The sequence below is a fragment of the Zosterops lateralis genome, assembly GCF_965231275.1.
Source record: "Zosterops lateralis genome assembly, chromosome: 4".
Taxonomy (NCBI): Eukaryota; Metazoa; Chordata; class Aves; order Passeriformes; family Zosteropidae; genus Zosterops; species Zosterops lateralis.
Window position 1 is genome coordinate 22,358,253 of NC_139765.1, and position 23,599 is coordinate 22,381,851.

At 40.2% G+C, this 23,599-nt stretch overlaps 1 protein-coding gene across 1 annotated transcript in view; it reads right to left on the reverse strand.

Moving 5' to 3' along the window:
• Positions 1 to 22,202, reverse strand: part of MYH9 (myosin heavy chain 9) — a 69,506-nt gene extending 47,304 nt beyond the window's left edge. The window contains exons 1-3 of the mRNA XM_083860512.1: positions 22,074 to 22,202; positions 6,518 to 6,870; positions 1,506 to 1,662 (exon numbers count right to left, since the gene is read on the reverse strand). Coding sequence (XP_083716638.1) covers positions 1,506 to 1,662; positions 6,518 to 6,850 — 490 coding nt within the window. The 5' untranslated portion in view covers positions 6,851 to 6,870; positions 22,074 to 22,202. The remainder of the gene's footprint in view (positions 1 to 1,505; positions 1,663 to 6,517; positions 6,871 to 22,073) is intronic.
• Positions 22,203 to 23,599: the final 1,397 nt, after the last annotated feature.

Consider the following 23,599-nt stretch of genomic DNA (forward strand, 5'->3'; position numbering starts at 1 on the left):
TTTATGGACAACATTCTGCCATGTATAATATAGGTGGAGCATCTGTTCTTGACCATCATGGTAGATCCTGTCTTTCTCTAAGGCAAGTGAGACCCTTTGGAGGTCCAAGTTCACAGGTTTTTATCTTCTGGATACAGCATTCATTTCAGACTAACACACCGGCAGTATGGCTGTATTTCTTCAAGACCTGCCACATTTTCAGCAAATTGCCACCAATACCCTGCCACCAGTCCACTTCAGCATGTCTGTGTGCTCACTCCTCTCCATCCCAAGCTTTTATAAATATAGATTAACTGATCTATCACATTAGCTCATCCCTGTGCTCTGCTCTGCATGGCACCACACTTTAGCAACCTTATCAGCTTTCTCCACACCAAGTTTGTTGGAAGTCAGGTTGGTGGATGGAGATTTTCTCTTTCCACTCTGGGAACCTATATCATTATAGTCCTTCTATGCTTGGAGGTGCAAGTGGTAGCAAGGGCAGGTGGATAGCAGAACTCAAACTGAGACTAATGAGAATTTTAAAGCATGATTTTATTATATATGGACTTCATTCAAAAATGTGAGGCTAGTGACAAGACCTAGGAGGAACAAATATCTTAATGATTTCTAGGCATCAAAAAATAAAACAAGTAGTAACATTCATACAGGCACGTCAAATCAAACTGTCCATTACAGCCTTTAAACCTTACAAAGTGTGCCTCCTCATCAAACACAGGTACAAACAGGAAGAAAAGCACAAAATACTGAACCACACCTCAACCTCTCCAAGCACCACACACCCTACCACTGACTCTGTGAAAGACCTCCTCTCAGAGCCAGGGATATGCGCAGGGCACACAGAGCTCCATATTTAGAAGTCCTCAAGCAATGAACAGGTAACAGATAGTATCCACAGTTCTCTGATTCTCAGTTGTATAATGTGGAGTAAAATAGGTCTATTCACTTGCTTTCTTTTATCCCATGAAAAGGCAACAGATGTACTTAATATTTCCTGATAGTGAGTTTTATTAACAAAGTAAGAATATAACCAAACATGTTGTGACAATAAAACTACCACTGATCATCACACTTCAAAATATAGGTTGTACTAAGCTTGTTCCCCCAACCAGATTGTGCAACTGAATTTTAAACTGGCTTTTGTTAAAAGCTTCTATCAAACAATACACATACCTGCCCAGCCAAAAGCCATCTCAACCCATAGGCTCATCACTGAGATGGAAAATTTGCTACCTCAATTCTCCTTGCCTGCTTCTCTGAAGCTCATGCATTCACACCAGCCTGTTCTTTATGTCAAATTTAGCTCTCACCAGACTTTTTGTAAGGTTCTTCAAGAACCTTAGAGCAGGAGAGAGCTATTCACCTGAACACAACAGCTAGTACCAAGTATTGTTGGTAAGCAAGGACAATAATGCCTTTTGATAGCAGTGAGTTGTTCTACAGTGTTTTGACTGCAACCTTGATTTGCAATTTCAACAAGAGTCATTATCTCAGTCAGCACTCACCTTGCATCATACTCCTGTAGGCTGTGTCTGTGATGGCATAGATATGAGGGGGCATTTCATGTCTCTTTTTGCCTTTGTACATCTCCACTATTTCTTCTGAGTATATGGGCAGGTTCTTGTAAGGATTGATTACCACGCAGAACAGGCCTGAGTAGGTCTGGAAAGAAAACGCCCCAGCAAATAGAGACAAATTAAAAATGTTGTATATTTGTATATTTTAACTGTACATTACTAGGAAAACCAAACAAAACAGTGTTTTTTTCAGTACTTTTTCCAGTAATGCCATGTGGGATGCTTCCCACTAAGCAATATTAGAATCTGAGGAACAGCTAAAGTCCTATCACCTTGACCAGTACTCAACTTTTCCATGTGTGGACTGAGCATCAAGTGACCCATTGGTCACGTTAACATCACTGGCCTGCTCCCCAGAGAATTAACTGTCCAGTAGGACTGCTTTTTTTTTCCTATCAAAGTTCGTATATTCAAAGTCAAATGCTATTTTATTATACAATGTAGGTGCTTAGCTCCAAAATAGATAAATTTTATGTTTTGCCTCACGCTTGATACAGATTTATCTAGTTAGTAAATGATCACTAAACAAAATAAAACCTCAAGCCAAAATAATTACTAAAAGAAAAACAAGACCAATGTGCTCCTGAGAAGTTTTAAAGACTGCTGGCCTATGCCTAAGGCAGTGCTACCTTGTTCTGAATGGGAAGCTGCATTAGATGGCCTCCTGAAGACCCTTCAGCCTGAACACTTTCATGATTTATAATGGAGCAAGTATGACTAGAACTAGATTCAAATGTAAGGTCAGCAACATATATATATATATATATATATATATATATATATATATAATGTTCAGTATGTATGTTTAGAATGTTCAGTATTGTTATGAACCAGTCAAAATAGAAAATAATTCTAAAGTAGTCCATGCTAAATTAGTCAGCAACATATACCAAAGTTTACTTCTAATTCATATCAAATGATGTTAATTCATTATCTATGACAGCAAACTTCAATTTCTCAATTGGTTTCCGCTGGCTTAAATTGCACAGTTCTAATGGAATACAACTGTCAAAACACTTCCAGTGACAATATTAAGCTTCTTAAAAAAAAACCAAAACACAAACCCAAACTTTGAGATCTGAGTACACATAAAACCAAAAAGCCCAACAAACTTTTTACTTGCAAAGGCAATAAGAAGAGCAGAACCTTCTTAGCTATTTCCTAGATATTCTAAGAATAGCATTCCAAGCCCTGCTCCTGGGGTTTAGAGCTATCCTAGTTCCCTGTCAACTTTAGAAGCAGCTGTTTGAAATATCTGGAGATTAGCAGCTTTCTTCAGCAACTTGCAGTGCTACCAGAAGACAGTACGTTTGGCACTTTTTATTTCTATTGCCAAGATCTCTTCTACTGTTTGTTCAATGAAGGAAGAGTGCTCTGGAGTGGCAGAGAGTTCTCCACAAGGAGTACAGAGAGTACTTAATAGGATTTAGCTCCATAGCTAGATAAAGGTAAAGATTAGACTGCAGTGATCAGAAAGGTGAAAATAGCATCTACTACACAGTTTGTGGTCTTATAGCCAAACTTCCTACATGCTGTCTTAACACTAAGTAACAAGTCCACTCTTATATGCAGTAGATTCGGATATACATTCAGACAGATGCCCTCCAGGAAACAAGTTTTTCATAGATATTAAAGGTTTCTTTTCCACATCCCAGTATAAACAACCAAGATGTGTTTTGACCTATTTTGACCTACTCTTTTTTTTCCCCTTTTTTTTTCCATTCATTTTCAAAAAACACTTGAAGAATATTTAAATGGCTTACAGAAAATACTAAATGTCTTTCCAAAGTGGAAAACTATGAAAGCTGGCTAAAAACCTTTCGGCATAGTACTTCTAAAGTTCCAGGAAGCTAAGCTTCCATGAGACATTCTAGTCAGGTTAGGGTTCAGGTAGTGCTTGAAGGGAGCAGTTTAAGGAGTTTACAGCAACCAAGCCAACAATGTCAGTTCCTTTTTGCCTCAGCTTTAGTTCTCCATCAAGTCTGACAGCACTTGCACAGAATAAAAGCTGCAAATCTGGGTGATGCTTTCCCAGCCTTTGACTACACCAGTGGAAGAGAGTAGGATAAAGAGACAGAAATGAGCCAACACAAAAGCAGCATGTTCACAGTGCACAGAAGTCCACAAGGAACAAAGAGTTTTCTTAGCTGTATGTGTGTGACTCCTCATGGCTGTGACTGCTGACAAATTAGAATGGTTGCTTTACAAGTAAGTAGAGTGCATGTCTAAAGCCACCCTATGGATGAGAGGAGAAGTTTAGAAAAGGGAACACATTAATTTCACTTAGAGTGATGAAGCCATGAAGCAAGTATGCAAGAAGAAACTACAACCTTCTTCTAGCATTCTGCTTGCCAGGGGAAATACCTAAGAGAAGTCTCCATGCAGTAGAACGACCTCAGCTCTGTGAAGGGATATTTTTGCCTAATAGAGAGAGGCAACCAATCACAGCTGGGATAAGCAACTGAGTAAGACCACCATGTCACAACTGCTGGTCAAGCTCACTGACAATTTTATTTAGGAAGCAAATTGAGTTGTATTAAAAAGCAGAAGCTGACAGCCCTACCACAGAGAAGACAAGAGTCGCCTTCATCTTACTGAATTACAAATAAAGACTTATATGCATAAATCCCTGAACTGAACCCAAGGTTCCAATTGAAAGGCTCATCTATTATAAGTATAGCTGGCTTGAAAATCTGTACTTTGTCTCTGACATTACTATCTCAAAATAGAATTCTGGCATTACCTTTCACTAGCTATTTCAAGTGACACGCCAAACTGGAACTATTTTTATTTTTCTAACTGCTAAACTAGCTCTGAGGAGTTGAAACAACCATCTGCAGCACGGCACAAAGCTGACAGCATCAGAAAATTTATTTTCCAGTAACAGCTAACTTCAATAAAATAACTGGAACACCTAAGATTGTGTTTTGAGTTTCCCACTGAATACTAACAAAGCCATTCAGGTAAGCAAGAATGATTCACAAAAGCTGAAAATGATCTTTTGATTAAGTATTCCAAATAGAAAGGGTTAATATTAAAGCCAGTCTATTAGCAAGTCACCTCAGTGCATAACCAATCCACACATGGAAACTGCAAATTGGTGTTTGGAGTCAAGTTCTTAGTTGTTGAATTGTTTGACACTCCTCACTCAAAATTTGCCTGCACCAGCAATAAGATTTTCCCCCTTCATATTACAGGATGGAAAGACAGAAAAAAAAGATTAAAAAAATAAAAAGGAAAAAAGAAAATAAATTATAAAAATACACAGCCCTGCTGCCAAATAAGAAAGAAAGAAAGGAGAAGAACCAAACTATGCTTGTGATCTTTCCAGAGACATTTATGCTGGAGATGCATTGTGTGTACTCCCTTTCTTCAAGTGGATTAATAATCAGCTAACAGCCACTCCAATGAAAGTATTTTAAGCCTTCCCATTAATCTCCTGACTTGCTGAGAACTGCTGACAGGTGAGATCAGTCCATTTCACAAGTGCACAGGAACACAGTTTTGGCAAGACTAAAATTCTGTAATAGAGAAATACTATGCAAGGTTTGCTTGGGTGAAGGCTTTGGAGATTTTTTACAAAAAAAATCTTACAATCGTCTTACAATCCAATTAGAAGAACTCAAGTTATTAGTCACCGATCACGTCTGAAATTTCAGATGGTATGTGAAACAGTCCATTGCACAGCATGCAACAGACCTTGAGACACTGCTGAATTATTTTCAACAATTATTATATAACCTGGCAGTGTTTCCTATTCTAAAAATGTTACACACGGATCCTGCATATCCTATTTCATCTGAATAACATGATTTTTCCATCTGAGAATAGATTTTGACCAATAGTAGAAGGAGTTGTTAACTACAAGAATAATAAACTACACCAACCTTCAATCACACTAGCTCTCAAATTTTGATATCAGACTGTGGAAGTCAGACTAAATTTATATCAGCCTTGCATCCTTCAGATATTCTCTAACAATTTCTCCAGGAGTCATCGGTATGCCTTCATGCCACTCCAGAAGATCAGTGAGCACTAGTAAGTCATGAGTTTTTCCCTTGTGCTCTCCCAGGTCCTGTTTTAACCAGTCACTGCACACAAATTTTACGTTACCACTAAGTTTAATAACTCATTCTATAACTACAGAGTATTAATAAAGCAGAAACCAGCATGATCACTATCTGCTTGCTAATCATAGGCAACATGAAGAGGAAAATCAGAAGGGAACTGAAGAATCAGGTCAAGGTTTCAAAGTCTCCTTCCTCACCTTTCCCTATTTATTACCTTTAGTAATCAGTGCAGCGGTTGCTGCCTGCTTCATTGGGTCTGACCCTTGGTCCCATAAATGGTATCTGTTATTTACACAGCAATAAGAAGCAGGGACCTCTGCTCTTGTCCTTTTGGGGATGGAAAGAAATGGAACACTTCCTATCTGTGAGTACATGCAGGCACGTATGTTCCTTCTCTAGTAAGATGCTCTGAGATCCACACAAAAAGCTTGGCACTAGCATTCTTTCCCACTGAAGCTCCAGATATGGAAAACACATTTCAGATACTGGGTGGATTAAGACTGTTTTTTTAATTATTATTATTATTATTTGCTTCGGTTCAGATCAGACTCCCTTTTTACCACTATCCAACTGCTCTTGTGTCTTGCTAAAAGAAAGTTAAAAGGCATTAAAAACATCCTGCAAACAAAGACATTAAAACATTAAAGCAAGATTTACCACAGCATTCCTTGAAAGCTTCAACATTAACCAGAGGGGGATTGGCATAGTTTAGTGAAAAAATTTTAAGTAGAGCAAAGAAGGTAAGTCACATAATGAGTTGTGTATAGGGACAATGAAAAGCTAACATACACATTCAGGAGCAAAGTAATTACACTAAGTTCACACACTATGTCATCAGGAACTCCTACCCCAACAGACAAGATTACTCACATAGATCAGTCCTGAGTAGTATCTCTCCTTCAAGTTGTGAAGCACAGAAGCCTCATTCAGGCACGTCAGCTCTGCCATATCTTCTACTTTAGAGAATTTGGGGGGGTTCATCTTTTGGATGTCATCCTTATTTACTTTAACTTTCTTCCCGTTCTCTGCCAGTTCCACGATGGCTTCATCTCCTACTTCTTCCTTCAGGCTAGCTGCCTCAAACCCATTCTTCTCTGAGGGAACCCATACCAGCTTCTTAGCTGCCCAGTCTGCCTGAGTCAGGGGGTTATTAATGATGTTTTTGTCCACATAAAGGTACTTATCTGCGTCTCTTTGCGACATTGTAGTTTACAACTGGGGACCTGTGAAGAGAGGGGGAAACAAGGAAAAAGGTTATTTTTAAAGCCTCAAATTGCCTCGCAAATTCCTAGAGGCAGACAGGCATATGCTAAGTACTCTGAATCCCTGGCCATCAGAGCAGGCCTCTCCCTCCTTTAATTTCATGTTCTCAAGCACTGCTAAAGTTGTCAAACTTCCAATAAGGCCAAGGTTTTGCTTGGCAAAGTATGAAAAAAACCCAAACTAGCAAGTAGTTTCAAAAAAGCCCAAAATCTACAACAAAACACTGACCGTTAAGCATTTGGAAGCCATTATTTGTCAAAAAGAGGAAGCACCAAGCAATTTGTGCCAACCATCAGACAGTATGTCAGTAACATTCAGGTCAAGATTAACCCTTCACTGCTCTCCTTGGTAGAGATATTGGCTCAGAAATAAAATCATAAATGTGTAATCAACACTTACTTTGTATCTCCTTATTCTGATAAGCTATAAATCTAAACCCACAACTTCTCAGAAATGTCAACTACCGCCTAGAATGTGAGGTGCACTTTGCTTCTAAAAGATAGCAGTAATTTGCAGACACCAGATAAGACTGATATTAGATACTTTCCATCACCAGCTTAGTAGTAATACCCAGCCCACCAGTTTATATCTTTTTTTTCTAGATAATGTTCAGTAGCAAAATATCTCCAAGACAGTAACAGAATAAATCAGGAAATTTTACAGCTAAATATCTCCTACTAACATCGTTCTATGAAGCAGTGGTCAGGCAGAGGAGAGAGTTTCATCCCTACAAAAGGGAGACTTAGCCTGCATACTTGAAAAATGACACCCTAGATTTAGTGTTTCATCAAAACCAGAACACTACCACCAGGAATTTTCCAGTTTATAAGGCAGCAATTTTATTAGTGCCATTCAAAAGTCCTTTCAATCAGAAAAGGACTGCATGCGTCAAGGCTCATTAACTATGTAACAGCAGCCTCTTTACAAGAGCCCATAAACATTACTTCTTGAATTCTTCCTCACAAAGATACCAGTGTCCTCAATATATATTTTTCATAGCTTGCATAGAAACTAGAGCTCTTTACCACCTAAAGAACAGGAAATGAAAATACGAGTACTCGTGTCCTAGAAGGCTATCAGGAGCTATATGGGTAACTTTTCTACAGAATTCATATTTACAAACGAGCAGGCAAATCAAGTAAGCGAAGTCTGACTACACACACTGCAGACAAAGAAGTATTGAAAGCAGGACAGAAGCAGCTCAATTCCCAAAACATGCATGAGAGCAACAATAGATGTAGAGTCCTAGCATTAGTGAACAGTGAATGAAGCCAGAAAAACATCAGCCATAATAATGATGGGTGCAAATGCCCACACCAGTCATTTTTAAGCGTGTAGGGAAATTCCTTTTAACAAATGTATCACTGTAAGTGGTATGTAACTTTGTGCCAGAGACTGTATGGACAGCTGTATATTCACAGTCAAAAATTCTTTAGCAAACAAAGAGAAAATCACTATAAATAATCACTTCCTTTAGCTCGAGTTTAAAAACTTTATCTTAAACCTTACAGGATATGCCAAGCAGCTATTCCACATGTGACCTCATCTTTCCTTCCCCACAGGGTCCCTGACACTTCCACCTCAACCACAATGGTGATTCTCAGAGCAGCTCCACCCTGGCTTTTCATATTATTCCTGAAAACTAGATTTTAATGGATACATGACAAAGAGATTTGTTGTAGAGATAAGATGCAGCAATCTGGAGGCTCCATAAAAAAACTTGAGCTGTCAGGAGAGCTCAAAGACCATCCTACAACAGCAAGCCTGAGAGTAAATAGCAAATAAAGATCAACAATTCAACAGAAAATATCAGGATTTCAAGCCACAGCAGAGTATCATCAGCAGGTTGTAATCAAAGGGTTAAAAAAAGGAGTGGAAGGAAAGAGGGGAAAAAGAAAAAAAAGAAAAAATTCAATTGTGTTTAGAGTTGTATCAGGTTTGGCAAAGCAACAGCTGTGCTCTACCCTCCATTACACAGCTTCCTGCCTATGCAACTCTCAGAATGTAACCAGTTGCCTTTTTTGGCTATAATCAGGCAGGACACAGAGGCACTATGTTTCAGCTCAATTCAATTTCATCATTTCCTGAGGAATCCGAAGTAACCAGCCATCTGAAGTGTCCTACATTACATAGTCCTGACTTCCTCACTGCTAGAGTATATGCATGCATTCAGTACACCTTAAGACACATTCTAGGACAAAGACTAATTCTTTTTGGCTAAGTAACAGATAAGACCACAAAAAAAAAAAATCTTTCAAAAGGTATCCTCAGTCAGTCTTGATCTGAAGAGAACTAAGGAAAGAAGATAGTTACAGAGAAGTTAATCAAATTCCTTGTAGGAGGAGAACCCCAAATTATCTCACATACTACAAGAGTGCATTCTTCAGCCTATAAGAGATCAATCTAGAGCATCTGTACCTTTTTATTTTCAGGACTGAAAACAACTTTTACAGTAAGAGGAGAAATAGCCTAACACAGCTATTCCAAAATCTCACCAAACAAGATATTTTCAATATATTAAATATATATTAATATAGTATATCATGCTGTATATATAAATACATATTTAAGCAACCGTATTACTGTTATAATATTTTTATATATTTTTAGTATTTTAAGTACTATCAAATAGTAGTGATGAGATTCAAAAAGGGTCTGCTCCTCCAACTTGAAAAAGACTTGAAAATTCCCCTATTGCATAGCAGCAGCAGCCTTCTTATTATCATCTTGAACTAGCTTTCCTATGTTCCAGAACAGAATCCTCACATAGTAGAGGTAAAAGACTAGAGGCTTGAGCTAAGATAACATGGCATTAGAGCTATTCTCGAGGCTGACTTCAAACCCACAGGGCGTCCAAACTAGCAATACCACAAACCAACCATTAATTTGTCTTCTCCATAAGAACAGTACCAGAGGAATCAAATTCAGCAAGTTCCATCTCATGGATTCCTAAACTTGTCTCCCTAGCTTATGCTGCATTTCACCGGGCATTTCTAAAAATCCCTTAAAGTGGACAAGGAAGGAAGCAAGCCCAGTAAGCTCTTACAGCCTCACAGCAACTCAAAGTGAATGCAAATCATTGCCATTTTAGGAACAAATTAGGAAGCAATTTGTTTGGCTGGTAGTTTGCATTTGGGGTGTAGATAATTATGTAGGACAAGGACAATTATCTTTACATAACTACTGTGCAACTGCCAGATGAGAATACCATTAACAATATTATTTTTGATGCCAGTCTATAGGCAAGATGACCAAAGAATACAGAAGGAAAACAGACCAAGCTTGTTTTGAGTCTAAATGCCTCCTTCCTAGTATTGTTTCCAAAAATGACATACTACAGTCACTTCCCCGTTAACCCAGTATGTTCCCTTATTGTGGTTCACAGCAGTCTGGGGAAGAGGCTGGTCAAACTTTGCTAGTTTTCTATTATTTCAGGGTCCAAAAGACATTCTTTGCCACTTAACTAACTACATAATTACCACAAAGATGCCATACAGTCATAGATAGAGACAAAAACATCCCCAAAGTCATTAATAGGATGGGACCAAGACATCAGTATGTAGTTCAACCTTCAAAAAATAATACCAACTGTCCTGTTGACATACATATTTCCCAGCAGACAGATTCTTTTGAGAAGAACAAGTCAAATACTGGCAACCTAAGATGACATGCACTCCCTTTGAATTAGGCAGAATTACTCCAAACCCTCACTGGAATACACTTATACAGATAGAGGTTTGCCTTAGTCTCCTGCAATTTCATAGCCTTAAGGCTGGAATTATAGGGATACTTCACACACTCTACTTAAAGCATCAAGTGCTTCCCTTGAGAACAAATGCTTTATCTGGTTTGGAAAGGTTGAAAAGTTACCTCTGCTGTAAGGTCCCTTTCTTTCAATTACAAGTGTTTTACAACTGCTTAAATCACAGAACGTTACCTATTTGCAATTTAATTTTCAGTAACTATTTGTATTACATCTCCCATTCCCCCCAGACATTTACTCTGCCTGAGTAGCAGCCAGAGAATTGGTCCTGGGAGTGAGCCACTGCTCAATAAGATAAAGCTTGGGCTTTACTAAACTATGGAGGCAACAGCTGAAGTAGAAATAGAAATCATAAGAGTATTAATGGCGGGAGTTAAAGTATCGTACTTACAAGTATTAGAGCACTGGCTGGGCAAGGAAACACACTGTTCTTTCTTGGCTTCAGCCTCATTCTTAGCAAAGGTCCATTACTACACTGGAATAGACAGTTTTATTCACACATTGCTTCATTTCCTTACTTTAATGAATTATGAGAAGTTTGTGAAATAGTGTGCTACAGAGGATGCAAAATAGCCATATACATGCACTGAATCCTTAGCAATTCAGATCACCACTTCAGAACTTTGCTATAAGACTGAGCCTGCATGAAAAGGGACATATGTGGATAATTAGGGGAAGTTTTCTTCCATTTCATATCCACCATTAAAACAGTTACAAATTTTCTGTGATTTCATATTAACCAATCCTCCCACATTGTTTGCCTAATGGCTTTTCTACTTGCAGTGCAAGAGGAACTACCCTAAAGGCTGACAAAAAGAACGAACAATAAATAGCAAACGTATTTAGACTACAAGTTAATTTCCCTTTCTTTAAAGGATTCACCTTTTAAAAGCAGTTCACAAATATAACTTTCCCACCACTTTCCAAGCTGCCTTACCTTTAGCATGTTGTCAGAGAGTGCAATACAAGACAAAGGCCCTTTCACAGAACAAAAGGAACATATGCCATTTCTATAAGCATGGCAAGACTTCTGCACTAGAAAATTACAGCACTACTGGCCACTTATGGCCCTATTTCGGGTACAACTAAGTTGGACCCAGTGAAGAAATTTGATTATTTGTTAATACATGGCATTTAAAAAATAATCTGACCTTGAGAAGCTGCAATGATCCAAACTAAGTATAGTCAGTAACATTCATATGATGGGAATCCTTGCTAAGCATATGATCTGAACAACTAATACTTGCATTATTGCTGCAACTCAACTCTTTCACTTTTCCCAGCCAGCTCAATACAGTTCATCAAAACAGTTTTAAGAGCAGCTAGAAAGCTAGACTAAACTAGTCTAAAATAGATTTTAGTGGCCAGGCTAGTAACAGTGACCATGAACTGACAATATAAAGCCCTAACCCACCAATAAAAAACTTCCTATAATTCCCTCTTATTCACTAAGAAACTGTTCAGATCTCATTTGTTTAGGTTAATGTGACACTTCACAGCTCCAAGTGCCATTATGTTTATGGAAAAGAAGACTGTTAAGTTTCTCAGCCCAAACTGCCCCAATTTGTAAGCAACACCTACATAAAAATGGGAGTTTAAATCACTAAGGGTGAGAAATGAATCACAAGGAGGAGGTACAGAGGAAAGTAAAGGGAAAAGCCGGCAGAAAGCTGAACTGATGGACAGGTTATATCTGCTTATTTCTCAAGTTCAGTATATTGACACATACTAGTGCTTGATGCTTCAGGCTGAATGCAACAAGAATCATGACTTTCAGTTATCCCACGAGACAATACAACACCAGGCAAGTACCTGAGTTCGCAATTAACACCCCCTCACAGACAGCCCCCCAAGCTGAAGGTACTGAGCTGCACTTACCCTTTGCATTCAGAATGCTGCCATGCAGACTCATTTCTTCTATTTCAGCTTTATTTGAGACTCATAATGACTGCTATTAGGCTTACTGTAGTTCACTGTTTTCCTCTCTAGTCACAGTCTGACGCACACAATACACTGTTGAAAGATTTATTTCACAACTGGAATGCAGTTTGCTGGCAATTATTGTTGCATATTCGGTTTGAGTGTAGTGTTGCCCAGACTTGCCAGCTACCCTGTTTATTACTGTAAATTAAACTCAAGGTAGAGCACTAATGTGCCCTCTCTGTATGTACCAAGAAGGAGGAACCTAATTATCTAATGCATAAGTGATGTTTCTATGCACACAAGTGACCTACTGGCCAGACTACAGGGAAGAGGTTAAGATAAAAGAAAGAAACTAAAGGAAATTCTGCCTAAAGGCACTCAACACACATCCCCTAGAACAGTGAATATGGAATAAATGTTTCTTGGTTTCTCCATGTCCAGCCCTCTTCGTCAGCTGCCAAGCACCATTCTGCTATGTGTGAAACATATATTCTACTGTAACAGCTGACAAAAGGGGTTTGCTCTGGCAGCTAGGTCTTCCCATGGTAAAGTGCAAAGGCCACAAAGCCACATACAAGCAAGACTTAATAGTCACCTTTTTTCTCCACTGGGTTCAAATACAGCAGGACTGTGAGAACAGTCTGACAAGCACTGCACGTGTACATTTAACAAATGTTAATACCAATCTGAAAAGGCTACTTTTGGGTACCAAAGACTGAAAACAGGCTTCAGCACGGGGTACAAAAGCACAGGAACGATCTTGGGCAACCACACTGCATGCAGTAATTAACCACTGTAGGTTATAGGCAAATAAAGCAACGCATAGCTTCCCTAAGTTAATGCTAGGGAGGGTATGCTTGCCTCTATTTTAATTGCACCTTATGAGTTCTGGGAGACATAAAGACACACTACCACGTAGATAGCACCACTATAGTTAATCAGCTCTATGAAGCCTGTGCACACTGTTTAAACACACCAAACACTGATCTAGGGAGGGGGAGGGTAGCCTTCTGTTGATTTCAAGTCCAGTCTTTAGCATGACAAAGCTAGGCTGGCTGCCACCCAACCACATTCACTTTGAATAAATATTCAAAGTTTACAATCCTGCATAATACACTTTCTGCAACTGTTGTTTCTCATTAGTGGAGTACAGTACATGCCTTCTCAGCAGAGGCGAGAATTCTTACAGAGACAGTGTGCCCGCAAGGAAAACATTCCAGGGGGAGAACACATTCTTCGTGACCACTCAGCAAAGTAACCCCACTTAACGAGACAGCTGTAGTTCAGAAAATTACAGCCCATCCCTGGTGTTCAAGCTGTTTTGCTGGAAGATTTGTTTTCGGGAGGCATAATGGCCTGCATAGGTTCTGATCAGGCATGCAGAGTTCCCTACAGACATTGCATGAGAGAGGGGAAAGAGCTCAGAAAGTTTTAACCTTTGTTACCTCAGGGTCACTTTTCATCCCTTCCTTAATATTCTGATTTAAGGCTAAAAAAGTACCTGCCAAGAACTCCGAGGCAAGGTGTGAGGCAGCTCTACATACACCAATGAGGACTCCCCGTTATCTTTGTCAATGCCAGGTTTCAATTAATTGCAACAGGGAACAAGGAATAAATTACAACTAAATACGGAGACAAAAAATTACTGTTCTGCTTCACCCTTTTAGATACAAATATTTAGCATGTATGTGGCCAAGATAAAGTCATCTTACAGGAACAATTACTCTTGCTAACGCCGACTGACAAATTGTTTGATCTCAGCATCAATACTACTAATCATCTTCCAGCTCATAATGAAAAGAAGCAAGAATCAGTGTAAATAGGTCCAGTAAATAATTTTTAAAAGTATTATTTTTACTTTGCAGCAGAAGTTTCTCTAGACACTTTCAGCTCAACCTACTGGGCCAATCTAGGACTGTGTACAAACAGCTTTCTGCTACATCTCATATTTTTATTCTAGTTTCAAATCATTCTGCTGCACATTAACAGCAGCTATGGGGATGGCAAGCAAAAACCCTGGCACAGAGAAGTCTACCGCCTCCAGAGTCCAAGTTCGATTCTCAACCCTTCCAGCAATATATAACAGCTGAATAAGAAGGCCTACGTCTCTGTTTATGACAGTGATCTCTGAGGTAAAGGTCTGGAGAAGAATGACTTCCTGGATATGAGAACACAACACTCCTACACAAAGAAGAAAAAGCTACACAGCCTTTACATTCCAGGATGTAAAAGAAGGCCAGGTTGAAAATATTTATCTTTTTAAAATTTTTATTATATTTGTTTTATAAATACTTATGCTCATAAATATCACATTCAAGATAGTTTGAAAATCCAGATTGTGACACTTTCCTATTGCACTCAAGGTCTGGCACAGTTTCTTAGCCATCCATTATAAGCACTGTTCTACAGAAAGAGCACACGAGGAACACTGGTCTGGCCTGTACACCTCAGCCTCAAGTTTGTCTTCTGGTTAGCTTGCTCCCTCCCTGAATATGCTTTCTTCTCTCATTGGCAAACATCAGTCTTTTAAAAGGAACAGCATTAGGCATTGCTAATTTTAGAATTCACACAACTGTGCCCTCCTATCTGGATCTCCTGAAACACTAATTTTTGTGTTAGAGGAGAAGAAAGGACTCATCTTTCAATCTCAACTGAGTAAAAGCAAGGGCACCTGAAGTAGAAACTTAGTCTAAACTATTATAATCATAGCTATATGACACAAAATTTTCTCTGTACTGCCAATACAAGAAAAGACTTTTTTGGAAAAAAAGAAAATTATCTCCTTTTGACAGGTGACTAATATGACATTTCATGGTTCTCGTATGAGGAAACAAATATAATTCGAAAGTTTCCAATAAAGTATGGGTTTCTGCCCTAAAAGGATAAAAACCAACATAAGGTAACACCGACCACAGAGTAGCCAAACTGTTTCATGTGTTTCCACCATAGTTAACAACACTGTCCACGACCGTACACACAGCAGTGCTGTGGTGATAAGGCACTGGAACAGGTTGCCCAGAGAAGTTGTGGATCCCTGGAAGTGTTCAAGGCCAGGAGGGATGGGTCTCTGAGCAAACCTGGTCTAGTGACAGGTGTCCCTCATGGCAGGGGATTGGAACAAAATGATCTCTAAGGTTCCTTCCAACCCAAACAATTCTACGACTCTCTGATATTCTTCTGCTTATCTACATGAGCAAGAGCTAAACCACTACTGTAGCTGCACTTTTTCCTGACAGAATTAGCAATAATACAATATAGTGATATTTATCAGTTAATTCTACATCAAGTTTTTTGAGCACTAAAGAACTAAAACTTATTTATATAGTTTTCCCCATTAGGAAAGGAATTAAGATTTGCCACACAAAGGATTACTTCCCACCATGTGGAAGAAGAAGATAAACTGATTGTGCACATGTATATGTTAGTGCTACATGGACAATGTAGATGGTTTTTGGAAGTTACATTAATTTGCCTAATAAATTGGCAATCCTTCTTTTATGACTAATACATCTTTCTCATTACATTTGTATGTTCTCATTTTACTTTTCCCATCATATACTGCATTAAACTTGGAAAGGGCCATTAAACCAATTCATAATAATTTACTGTGTAATGAAATGTCATAAACTTTAGTGTCTGCTATAAAGATGAATACTGCAACATAAACCAGTTCACTTAGATTTTATTGTCTGGGTTAAGTCACAAATCTTAAGTCACAGTTTAAAGAGTTTTTATGCTTGTAGAGATATCTTATTTGGTATTTATGCTCCCCAAAGAAAGAAAATTTACTTGGTCAGTATGCAGACACATCCACTTAGAACAGCAGTTTCAATTATCCAATGATTTAACTATTTTAGGTAGCCTACTGGGTATCTGCAGCCATACTTCCATTTATCTGAACAATCCTGAGATGCCTGAATATATCCTACTTGATGTCAGAAAGGGATAAAAACCATTTCTATCTCTGAACAATGGGGAAAAAGTGATTTCTGAACCACAACTATGAAGAAGCAAATGTATTCAAATGGCAATCTGCTAAAAAAATAAAATTCCACTAATACAAAAGAAATATTTCTTGGACTACTTCATATGCATTTACCAGAAAAAAGTAAAGTTGTTTTCTAGATAGTTACTGCAATGAGGTATTTATTAGTTAAATTGCTGTTTCTGGTTATCTTCATCTCAAATCCTCCTTTTCTGATCTGTTCCACCAACTGATAAGCAAACAGCTATCCATCCTCACAACCACTCAAAAAACTCGAAGGAAAATGTCAATACCTTCCCCAACATTTTAAAATTATGACTGATACAGCCAAAACAGAAGCCTGAGAGTATTTTTCTTCATCTACGTTAAAAAAAAAGGTGCAAACATCAATTTACCTTATAAACCATCTAGTTTCAAGTGCTTAGCCAGGAACCTATTATTCTAATCAAGTTCATTAGTTTGATTTCAGATTTACATTCAGTATTTCTTGAGAAGTTCCTTCATCGAAACACCCTATATCTGTTCGAATTTGTCTAAATCCTAAGATAAGATTTCTTTTTCTTAAATTGATAGCACATCAATGAAAACTACTTTGTTCACACATTTCAAAATAATTGGTTTTATCAATTCTGGCACAGAATGATTGGAATCTCTTGCACTAAATGGCAGGCAGACCTACATGTAACAGTCCCTGTCAAAAAGAGCTTACTTACTAACAACTGACCTACAAACTGATACTACAGTTCAGTTAAGTCAGTCGCATTTGGAAAAAAAAAGAAGCAACTAAAATTTTAATTGAAATTTGGCTGTAGGCTTCCCTTTTTTTTCTTGAACATTTAAAACCACTTTTTTACTAAAATTAACTGAGTTGGTTGTTGGCCGTAACTAACTTTAACCAAAGTCAAATCTACTGCACCTCCAAGGTTGCTTAAAAGAGCCTAAATTCAAATGAACTGGTCAGATCTTGAGCTTAAAAGAAAAACACAGGTGAATGTACTCTCATCATTACAAACAATAAAAAGCAAAGTAAACTATTACAGGATCATGCTTTAAGTCTTAGATTTTAAACAGGAAGCTGCCCAGCAAGGAAAAAAAAAAAACTCTGACTGCACACAACTGACAAAATAGAGCTGTAAGATTTCTCTAAACCTTTTTTCTTACAAGTCTGAACACCCACTTTGCTTTCACACAAATCAGAACTCAAGTTCTGTGCAGAGGCATATATCACAATGGATTTCCTGCCAAGACTCATTAAAATGGTAGCTTTTGATGAATGGAAGTATTCAGCAGTTACAGAGACCGTATGATACAGATTTCCAAGTTAAGTTTCCCTTAAATATTAATTATTAGCCCAAGTCTACTGAAGCCGCTCATCCATGTGGTTTTATTTACTGCTTCCAGTAAAGTCATTACATACATGCATTAGGAGAAATTTAAATTTGTAGTCATGAAAACAAGCAGAATCCAAATCCCATGTACAAATCTCTAGAGGCATAAATTTCATAAATAGGTCATGGAGTCAAGACACAACGTACAGCATTACATTTCACTGTACTTCTCTGCAACCAGTATCAATACATTTTTAATACTTCTACAAGAAATAATTTACAGTAGACAAAGTATGCCAGATACATTTTCCAGTTTCCATTTCACTATGGTTAAGAAGGAACATGACTTAGCAGTACTAGCCCCAGAAGTATCACACAATGAAATCAATCACAGCCTCATTACCAGAAAACTGTTTCTCCAGACTCTTTAGGATGCTCAGAAAGGGAACACATTGTAATGAACAGTAACAGGCCAAAGGGCCATTAGTTTAAAATGAGGACTAACCCATTATGCTGAACACAACTGGAGTGAAGTCAGAAGCTGTTAAGCTATTACAGTGGCCTAGGACTACAAGACAAATTGGTGCTGAGATTATTACTTCAAGTACTCTGAACAAGTTCTCACAGCCACTGAAGAAAAAAACAAAACGGACAAACCATAATTAAGATGAACTGGTAAATTGATGCATTTCATTTAGCTGGACAACACCTATTTGCATCAGCTTCCAGTGCAGAAATTGCATTTGTGTTCTTGCCTCAGCACACTCTACTAAAATCAGGTTGCTAGTTTCTATCTCCTTCTGCACTAGAAAACTCAATTAGAACCATGGTGTGGTTAAACTGAAAAGAAATTTAAGGTCCAAGGTCACCATGCCACCATTAAGTTAGAGCAACTGCCAGCAAAAACAATGCTGCTGTAGGCAATCCTCTGCTATTATAGTTTTGTTCCAACCCACAGAAGACTTAATGTCAGGCACACGATTTCTCTACTTAACATGCAAACAGCTCTGCCTCAATTATAAACTAAGAAAGCAAAGACTAATGAGATATTTATACAAGAAAGCAAACACAAAAAAATGTATGTTAGAGGGCACTGAGTGCACCATTATGTCAAACTAACAAAAATACATTAAATCATACACTGAGGATTCAGGTTTTGTACACCTTTTAGTAAATACGCACACTAATTCTGAGCCTCTAACATGCACTCTAGTCATCAGTTAGTTTCACCATGTTACCCAATAACTCAAGCTACCACACAAAAAAATAGATGTAGTGTGGGGTATATCACAACTTTACCTTTGACTTCCCCTTTCCGTAAACCTTGCATTAACTAGATGAGTTCCTGTACCTCCCAGGGGTCCAGTTATAATCTCACCCTATTACAGTCACCCTAATCCATAAACGACATCAATCTGGGCAAGACACAGGCCTAGGGATGGGGTGGAACCAGAAGACTGAGCAGAATCAGCTCAGAAATCACAATACCTCTGACGCGTGTCCTGTCTCCTTTGTTCTGGAAATTAACAGAACCAAAACTGAAATTTGGGTATAGGCAGACTAATCTCCCAGTACAACTGAAGTGTATTTTCACAAAGATAGTAGTAGCTGATATACATGCACTCCCTCATCCCTGCATGTGAACAGCCTGACATACAACTAACTTGTGAATTATTAAATGAAAACAGTTGGTACATTATTTTAAAGACTTCCCAAGATAATAATGCTTCAGGTTTTCAAGACAGTTTGTTGAAGTGTTAAAAGCAAGTCTTATATTTGTAGTAGACACATTTGCAAGGCCAAGTAATATTGCAAAGAGACTTAAGCACCTGTGGCATCCAACTGCAAGACAGTTTTCAACTTGAAGATGAGTATTAGAAGTACCACTGGCTACACAGCTTGAACACTCTCCAACATTTTGCATAATACCTAAATAATGTGCTGGAGAACAAAGACTATTTCAGCTTCCTAAGTGAGAGATTTTTCTAATCTATTTCCTACAATTTTACTGGACAAGGTTGGGGTTTTTTTCATTATAATTATTATTATTATTATTATCATTACTTTTTCATCATATTTATTTAAAAGATTATGGTGTAGCTCTACTGTGGACCACGGGTAGAAATATCCTACCAATGTACGCAAAGCCCAGTAATAGGACTTCAGTTTCTCCCCTCATTCTTTTGAGGCAGACAGAACCTGACTATTAAGTCTTCCTGTTTATACAGAAACAGACACAGGCTACTCAGCAGCGCAAACACTTCTCCAGAGAACTTCCAAAATCAGACTTTGGCTATACAAGTCAAGCATCCAAGAGATGACACCAGATTCCTAAAAGAACCACATCACTCACTAGCTTGGTGCCAGTCACACTCACTTTGACATTTCAGGTTAGTAAAGAAGTTCAGATTCTGATTTCTACCCACTACTGGCAATTTTGCTTCTACTTTAGAATTATAGAAAATGTTACCTGTCTACCTCCATAAAGACAGTGCACACACTATGAATAAGTGCAATAAACAAAGCTATCAAGAAGTGGAACACATAAATTTCAGCAGTTCCACCTGATACGGAGCATCACAGAACTGTTGTATAATTTCCTTGTAGTTCTCCTTACAAGGTCAGATTAGCATAAAGTCTTGTGTTTATACAGTTTGGGAAATTGTGATTAACAACTTCAAAACCCTTCTGTGCCACTTACATTTATCAACTGCTTTTCCCTCATTACAATTTTCTAGTTAATAAAAATATTTGTTTATCTCATTGAAACCTTGTGAGAGCACTACAGATGCAGACAGTGGATCTATGAGTCGATACATATCTGCATCATGATTTGCCTTTTTTTGCTGGAATGCCATCGATAAGCAAACTTAGTCACATTGTGACCTAGTGACTAATTTCAAAAGCATTTTACACAGGCAGTAACTGATTAGAGGGCTATTACTTTGGAGTTAAAACTTTACCATGCCTGGCCTTATGAACAGGAGATGTATGCAAGAGTCAAGAATGTGTAATTTAATCTTTCAATCCATGGTTCAACAGCCTCTGTGTAAGTCACCTTGTATTTCCTTACAGCAGAGAGATTATAAATGGACCTTGGTCTGCAAACTACTACAGTATCTTTACAAGTTCAAAGCATAATTTTTAATGCATTATTTGAGAGATTACTCTGTTTTGGAAGATCAGACCAATTATAAAAAAGCTTAGGTTCTTAGTTCACTCTGATGGAGTGTGGCTCAGGACATCACGACATAGGATACAGAAGAGAAACCTACAGCAGAAGAAAGATCAAGAGCACAAATAGTGCTTCAAGAGGAAAAAAGAAAAGAAGTGTAAGGAGAAAAAGAAAGTGGAGTTAGAGTCACTGCAGGCAGAGTCTGTTGACCAATGAAATTTACTTCTGAAAAATCGTCCTTTATTATCAGAAGTGCGTTATCTTATAAAACTCATTTCACCCTGTGTTTAGGCAAATTAGGAGCAATTCTCATTAAACTCCCTGGGCAGGCGCCACACTCAGGGGCTACGAAACTTGTTGCTTTCCACATCTACCGAGGACAAGTTGGCAAAGGTACCATTCAAAGCCGGAGAACTTTTACTACTCGGTTGGAGGTGATACCTGAAAGCACAAGCTATCTGCAAGAGCTCTCAGTGCAAGCTTCATCTTGCCCTGTCACTCCCTCCTCCCTCTCTCCTAGCCCAAACCGAACGAGGAAGTGGAGCCAGGCGGGCGGGCGGAAGCCAAGCCCATGGCGGTGTCTGCAGGAGGGTTGTCAGCCCGTGACTCAGGCTACAGCCCTGACAACTGCCCGGCGGCCCCGCCGGCCTCTTGCGGGCCGGGCACCGGAGGGAAGAAGGGAGGGGAAGGAGCTGGGTCCGGTGGAAAAGAGCGCCAACCACTCACCCCACCTGCGGGAGGCCGGTTCGCGGGGCGTGCAAGGAGCAGAGAGGCAACTCCCCGGGCACACACTGCCCGGAGCACGGTGGAGACACGGGGAGCACCCCAGCACGGCACAGGGACGGAGCGGCAGAGCAGCAGGACAGCGGAGCCTTCTCGCCCGGCCGGACAAAGAGGCGCCAAACCCGGCGAGGGAGGAAGGGAAGCGCGGCGCCAGGGGGGACAAAACGGAGCCTCCCGCGCCCACTGCCCCGCCCGACCGGCTTCACCTGAGCCCGACTACGATGGAGGGAAGGAAACGCCGCGGCGGCGGCTGTTCTCCTCACGGCAAGAGTGCGGCGTCCTCCGGGTGCGGCTCCTCCCGCGGCACCACGACCGCCGCTTGCTCACCGGCTCTGCTGAGCCGCCCGCCCGGGCGGGGACGCCCCGCCCTCCGCGCCGTCGCTCGCCAATGGCGCCGCCGTCTCCCGAGATTGACGGCCAGTTTGACCAATCAGAGTGGCCGAGGTGCGGCGGCTGAGAAGGCCGTTGAGCCGTTAGCAACGCCCGTGCGCCCCGCCCGGCCCCGCCTAGCTCAGCCCAGCCGGGCCCCGCGGCCGCTCGGCCGGGGAGCGGCGCGGCTGCGGGTCTTCGGGGGCGCCGAGGGCTCCAGCCCGCCGGCTGCGGGGTCGAGTGGGGTTCTCTCGCTTCGATCCCCCCGGATCGAGCCGGCCGAGCCGCTCTAACAACGGCCTGCGCCGCGCAAGTCCCACAATGCCCCGCGCCGGGCGAATACCGGCGGCCCGCACCGGCCTTTGGCGCTCCTGAGGGCAGCGGGTGCGGCCGGGGCCGGGAGCAGGGAATGCGGGGCACAGGGCGATGGGCCGCCGCCTCCGCCGCCGGAGGCCGTGCCAGAAGTCCTCGGAGATGGGAGTTGGGGTGGGGCGGGGTTTCCGTCAAGAGGTTCCCACTCAGCCTTGTTGTAGTGCAAAATACCTGCGACAGAAAGATGCCAGTCGGAATTAAGTTTCACAGAATCAGCTCGGTTGAAAAAGATCTCTGAGATCATCGAGTCCAACCTATGACTGAACACCACCATGTCAACCAGACCATGGAGATGAGTGCCACATCCAGTCTTTCCTTAAACACCTCCAGGGACTGTGATTTCACAACCTCCCTGGGCAACCCATTCCAACGTCTAATCACTTTCTTTGAAGAAATTCCTTCTAACATCCAACCTGGCTCAGCTTGAGGCCATGCTCAATCACACTGTCACTGGTTGCCTGGGAGAAGAGACTGATGCCCACCTAGTTAAAACCTCCTTTCAAGTAGTTGTAGAGAGTGATAAGGTCTCCCTTGACCCTCCTTTTCTCCAGGCTCAACAACCACAGGTTCCTCAGCTTCTCACCTTTTGCTCCGGACCCTTCACCCAGCTTTGTTTCCTTTTGCTGGACTTTTAACTGACAAAACTGAGGCAGGCAGAAGCAAAGCAGCCCCTGATGCTGCTGAGGTGTTTGGAACAGCCAGTGCACATGCTCACAGAGGCCCAAAATGTACTTTAAAAGGCATGCTGAAACACTGAGGTGTGAAAAGACAAAGGTGGTATAATTCTGCCTCCTTATATTTACTGTAACTTCGGGATGAGCTAAAGGAGGAAGCAATAGCCAGGATGCAAGACCAAAGTCCTTCTGAAAAGAGTGCAGCGTATCTAAATCCATATGTCAGATCCAGACAAGCAGATAAGGTTTACTGCACAGTTTATGAGCATATAGAAATACTATAAAAAGGAAAGGCTCCTTTCCTTTATGACTTCCTG